Source organism: Pygoscelis adeliae, unplaced genomic scaffold, assembly GCF_000699105.1.
Source record: "Pygoscelis adeliae isolate BGI_AS28 unplaced genomic scaffold, ASM69910v1 Scaffold108, whole genome shotgun sequence".
In the NCBI taxonomy this organism is placed as follows: Eukaryota; Metazoa; Chordata; class Aves; order Sphenisciformes; family Spheniscidae; genus Pygoscelis; species Pygoscelis adeliae.
In genome coordinates this window covers 5180297-5186644 of record NW_008825498.1, presented here as the reverse complement: position 1 = coordinate 5186644, position 6348 = coordinate 5180297, and the positions used below count along the sequence as shown (strand labels likewise).

The following is a 6348-nucleotide window of genomic DNA, read 5'->3' as shown; positions in this document are numbered from 1 at the left end:
CTGCTCCTCACACCACCCCACCAGCGAGCAGGCTGGGGGTGCACAAGAAGCTGGGAGGGGACACAGCCGGGACAGCTGACCCCAACTGATCAAAGGGATATTCCACACCATATGATGTCATGCTCAGCATATAAAGCTGGGGGAAGAAGAAGGAAAGGGGGGACGTTTGGAGTTATGGCTTTTTGTCTTCCCAAGTAACCGTTACACGTGATGGAGCCCTGCTTTCCTGGGGATGGCTGAACACCTGCCTGCCCATGGGAAGTAGTGAATGAATTCCTTGTTTTGCTTTGCTTGCGTGCGTGGCTTTTGCTTTACCTATTAAACTGTCTTTATCTCAACCCACACGTACACTCACTCTTACCCTTCTGATTCTCTCCCCCACCTCACCGGGAGGGAGTGAGCGAGCAGCTGTGTGGTGTTTAATTGCCCGGCTGGGGTTGAACCACAACAGCCACACAGAAGTAGCCAAAAGCTGGTCAAATGGTAACGAGGTCATGACAATGCTTAGGAGTGAACCTGTCCCCTCCCTGAAAATGGTTAAATTATGGGATTTCTAAGACTATGCATTGCAGCAGAAGTGAATGAATGAGTCACGTCAGCTTTCTCCCAATGGACATAAGGCAAATGACTCAAAACAACTAATATACCAATAGGTTTAATTACCAAACAGCACAACAACCAACAGGGCATTCTCAAATGTCGATGCTGGCATTAACTGCCTCAGGGCATTAGGCTTCATATTTGAGGGACTGCCCATCAGGAAATTAGAAAGGGAGTAAAAATAGTCTTTTCATTTTACCTTTTTACAGACATTTAATTTATGAAGACTTACTTGTGTCTGTTTAAAGCATGGTGCGTTGTCATTTGTATCTTCGATTCTAATGACAGCTGTTCCTGTAGTGCACAAACCAAAAGGCTGACCTGCCATATCTCTCACTTCAACTAACAAAGTGTAACTGGATACCAGCTGAAAAGATGAACAAAAGCATACAAAAGTTTGACGTAGTTACACACAAGAGTAGAACTAAATATTTTACTCCCGTTCCCCAACTCTGCTCTAAATTCAGTGCTCCCCTACAAAATGAGGCAATTAGCTTTGGGGCTTTTTCCCCATAGTTCCAAAAGGAAAAGAAGTAAAATATTTTTCAGTGGCTAAGCAGCACTGAGTTCAGCATCTGTTAGTAACGTGTACACTATATCCTGTATCAAATAAAGCTTCTCACAAGGCCAGCATTATTTTCCAATACCTGAAGTTTTGGAAGATACAAATGATGCACTTTCATCTGCTATCTATGTCTCCGCTTCAGAATGGCAGAGTATTCCCTTAGGTTTCCAGCTGGTAAAGTGCTTCAGTGCATGTCTCATTTCAGTGAGGATGACTAGAAATGGTGCTGCAATCAGCCTTTGTTTGGGCTATACATGATAAGGTAATGCCTGCCATTTGGCACAGTCTGGCACAGGAGTCAGTGCCCTTATCAGTTCCAAGGGGATCACTGATAAGCAACCCACTGAAATCTCTGACTTTAGTCACAAGAGCAGAAGGCTTTTTTTAGCCTTATTAATACGTGAACAACCCAGGGAAGGGGGGCCGGAGGGGACTGGGCACAAAACGAGGGAGCTTGTAAATCAAGATAGTAACTCCAGTTCCGAATGCCTGGAAGTAGCATTAGGTTTCTTAGGTGGAAGAAAGAAATGTCCTGTTCCACTTCGTAAGCTTATCTTTAAAAGGTAGGCAGTGGACTCATTTTTCAAGCCTTCCTTCCCTCAGTAGTCACTGATTGTTTCCTTAGTAGTCACGGTGATGCTCACAGTCACTGCATTTTTCTCCTGCTAAAAAAGTTGAGCAGTGTACCTGCAATTGCACAATTCTGCAACACACTGCTAATGAGGATTTTCAGCCATGAAGCCACATAAGTATGCCAGAATGTGACCCTTTTTACCCTCAAAAAAGATGTGCCCGTAGCAGTATTTTTTTCTAGAATGACTGTCTTAACGCTAGAAATATTATTTGGAATTACACACACCTGTTAGTTTTTCTAGCATAAACAATCTCTCACATAACATTTTATCCAAAAAAACCACCCCAAATAAAATAAAACCTAAAACCTCCTGTGTATCTTATTTACGTGAAAGCTAGCTGATAAGAATAAATGGTTTGTGCTTTAATTTTAGGAAATGTTATATTACTGTTTAGATTTCAGATATTGGAGATATTTCTGTTGAGTATAGGATGATTGACTACTTCCAGAAAAGTTGGTTCATCTTCCCTCTAAAGAAGCGAGAAGCACCTCAAATGGAGCTTGATCAGGAGAAAACAGTGGCTCATGGGATTCATGAACAGAGAAACAATAAAAATCCATAGGGTTTTTGATCCATAGCTCGAATAGGAGAGCAGCGGGAGGTCCCCTGCCAAGATTAGCTAGAATATGGTAGATCTATGCAGAAACTCTTTGGACCAATTACAGGTCTCTAGAAAGCTTCGGAAGCTCCTTAAAGAGGGAAAGAAAAAAAAAGGGTAACAGAAATTATTTATCTGGTGATTCCCATGACAGCAATTCAGAGTTAAGAAGCTATCTGTGTGCACTAGATGACAGCTAAAGACGCTTCAGGAAAGATCACCTCTCTGTCCAGCTGTGGTAATAATACAGCAATGACACCCGTGTCACCATGTAAAGAAAACGCTGGGGTTACTGGTGGATTTTGTGACACAATGCGGTATTTCAATGTAGTATGCAGAGTATAAGGCTCATCTCTGTCCTCTGCAGTCACTTTTCCAACAACTATACCTGTGAAGACAACACGTCAATTTTTAGTTCCAGAAAAATCTGTAAATAATCAAAGATTATTTGAACAGGTATTTCTACTTTAGATACATGAAAATAGCTATTTGGTCATTTAGCTCCAAATGAAAATAATACTAAAAACACAGTCAATAGTAGTAAAAATACCATAATAGTGCAAAATTGTCTATTTTAATCCTCTGGCTATTTTTTTTCCTTCTTAGACAAAGTTGTAATTATTGCAGCTGTCAGGAAGAATAATCAAAAGAAATGCTAAAAGTTTAGATTTCACTTAGTGTTTTTGACAGTGACTTCTACTTGGGCATCCCAAACACAGCTGAAGAGGAGTTGCCGGTGGGGTGGAGGGGGAGGTTCGGTGCTTTCTGACATGATTCAAACTGCAATACTGCCTCGCGGGGAGCACTGCTGTACTTCATCCATATAGCCTGAGTGGTTTTGGAACTTCACTTTAAATCAGTAAGAAGTACTTCTCACCCAGTAAGAAGTAGAGCAGCTCAGCGAATGAAATGCAACTGGTGTTTTGGGGTGAATGGGAAGACATTTTGCTTCCTTTTTTGAGAAGCAAGTTAGACTTTCCCCACTCTATACCCCTAGCCTAGGAGACGAGCGAGGAAGGGCAAACCACGGCTTTTGCATTCCTTATTCTCTGGGGTCCACCTTTCTCCCTGCTTTTGTGTTTTGTGCTCTGTCACACTGACACGTGAAGTCAGTAACGGGCAAATCCCTGCCTTTTACAGATACGGGCAGATGCAAGACTTTCTCCCCCACCGCCTTCTCCCAGGAAAAGTCCTACCTTACTTCATCAGCTCGGACAAACGCTGTAAGCTTAATCAAAGGCATTTTACACCTTAGAATACCACCAATTTAGTTGTCTAGGAAACTAATCTGTTAAAAACTGCTGTTCTATCAATCAGAACATTTTATGAAAAGGTGATTTTGGATAAAATTAAAAGAATAACGTTCTGAAGTTCTTACACCGTTTTAGGAACACTGAATCATCTCAGTTTTTAAAAACTTCTTTTTTAAACGATACTTTTCACTATGATTGAGATGGCATTTTGGAATTTCTAATCATTAAGAAATCTTGAGCTGCTCTTTGCAAATTCAGCCTTTGCTGTAAAGAAATACTCCTTAGGAAATCCCACTGAAATTGATTAAAAGGCAGGATTACACCTAGTCATACTGGTACGTAACTCAGCTGAATAGTGGTAACTGTGTTCACTGATCTAAAACAGTTCTTACCAGGTTTGGAATTTTCAGGGACAGAAAACTCAAAAAGGTCCTGTGTAAAATATGGAGCATTATCATTATCATCCTCTATCCTGATTGTATGCACAAGTGGTATCTCTGGTGAATAACCATCCGGAGTGGTTGCAAAGCAAATGATCTGTAAGACATAAATTCAGTAATTCACTTCATGCTTAAGCAACATGAAGTATTATTACACTTTTAGTTCAACGAAGGAGTCAATAAAATTAAATACAGCATGCCAAGCACGCCCTTCTCAAGACCGGGCTCTTCAGCCACATAGCAGGGGAAGTGACTGATATCTTATGACGACAGCAACACAAAACCTTTAAATGCTTTCTAATCTTTCCGCTTTCCATTCCTCGCACTACAAATCTTTGAATTACTTTCTTTCCCTCCCCCCCAACTCTGTCAAAAACTTTTTCCAGGTGTCTACGAGACAATCTCAGCCTTACCAAAAATTTAGACGTAAATATTGCTATTTAGAACAAAATCAAGAATGACAGCAAAACTATTTGCCCATTACAACATAATCTAATAAAATGCAGTAATAGGTACTGCAAATTACCTAACTATTTAGAAGCTGTTTCTACTAACTGCCGTCGTACACTTCTCAGCCAGTAGAGAGAGCAGTGTACCTTGTTAACAAAATACCAATACTGAACAGCTTGAGAAAGAGAGGCTTAAAAAACCACAGCCATCTAGAGTTTCTCACGATTTTGTGTTTATGCAGACCTTTTCAACCTTCCCTGAAGAACTCTGGGATAACTTCAAACTCTTTCCAAAAGTGATGCAAGTCCAATAGCTCACTACATTTATGCTGTAATTAGAGTCTAAGCAGTGAAAAGCAGAACTACTCTCAAGACCTAGATGACCAGCTATTTCCTTATTTGTCACTGATTTCACCTCTACTCTACCAAAGATACTACTCAGAACAGATAGCTGATTCCAGCTCTTGCCTGCTCCCAGTTTCCCCTGTAACCCAGCTTTCAAATATATGCATGACAGAAAAAAAAGATTTATATTTACACAATTTAGGCCTGTACCTGAAAGCTTGGATATTGTTCACGGTCTACTGCACGAGTAGCAAAGATATTTCCAGTTTCTCTTTCTATGTAAAACAAACCCTTCGGATCTTGATCAATTCCCGGTCCACTTGCAGAATAATAAATGGTGTAGTTCTGAGCTGTGTCTGACTGGACCTATAAAGAATGCGTTTTTAAGCCCAAGTAAAAACAGCAGAATCATTCTAATACATTTTCCCCCTTTTCATGATCATATTTAGCACAAGCAGGAACTCTTCAAAAAAACAAAAACAAAACTTGATTTACTTCTACTTCTTTAGCAGCTTAAACTTCACAGAATAGGAGAACAGCTTGCCATGTAACTGCCTTCCTTTATAATGCGTGCACATGAGAAGGGGTAATTAATTCAAACTCAGAAATGTTTAGGACTATCGAACAATTAAAGAAATGAAAATGTGCATTAAAAAATTATTTTGAAATTTAATCGCTCTACAATGTTGCACGTACAAGGCACATTCAGATGGCCTGTCCCTGTTCAAGAGATTTTTAGTTTAGTGCACTCATTGAGAATGTGGTTTGCAACTAGAAAAGAAAAAGCAAAGCAAAGCAAGCAGAAAAAGAAAGCAGGAAGACCACCTAGAGTATAGTCCAGAGATAAGCCAATTCAGATAGCCTCTCTGCATCTCATTACAAGCACCAAGGAGGTAACATTAGCAGTTATCTATTTATAAACACTCTCCTCCTCAAATACTTTCCTTACCTACCGAATGCCAGAAGTTAGGAAGGTAAGATTAGTAGAAGAATGATTGCTCTGCACAGACTCTGTTATTACACTTGTCTCTACACATCTGCTACCAGCCACACTGTAATCTAGTGAAGGCTAGATGGATCTATGATAACTTTCGTTCTTGCATTTCTCTTTCACGCCTACTTGTTTTCTTACAGTAAGTACTTTTCCTAATAACATAGGCCATACTCAGTCTTCAATGCTACAGGTATACACCTCAAGGTCCAGAAAGGGTGTAGACATGCAGGTAAGACTTCCCTGACTCTGTGTCTACAACACCTTTTTCTAGGCAATGTTTTGTGGGGGGTTGTTTGTTGTTTTTTTTAATTACACACTTCACTGATTTCCAGGCCAAAGAGCTCTCTTCTGATAGTACGGCTCTCTCCTTTTTACAGCTTTTGCACATTTCCAGTTCACCCCAACGACTATGATCACAGGTTATTTCAGCTACAAAATCACAAGATACACAATGAACAGAAAAGAACAA

The 6348-nt window shown here is 40.2% G+C and overlaps 1 protein-coding gene across 1 annotated transcript in view; it reads right to left on the bottom strand.

Moving 5' to 3' along the window:
* The window catches only part of DSC1 (desmocollin 1), a 41614-nt gene that overhangs the window by 12777 nt on the left and 22489 nt on the right, over positions 1-6348 (bottom strand). Inside the window, exons 5-8 of the mRNA XM_009331481.1 lie at positions 5096-5251; positions 4044-4188; positions 2620-2786; positions 833-967 (exon numbers count right to left, since the gene is read on the bottom strand). Coding sequence (XP_009329756.1) covers positions 833-967; positions 2620-2786; positions 4044-4188; positions 5096-5251 — 603 coding nt within the window. The remainder of the gene's footprint in view (positions 1-832; positions 968-2619; positions 2787-4043; positions 4189-5095; positions 5252-6348) is intronic.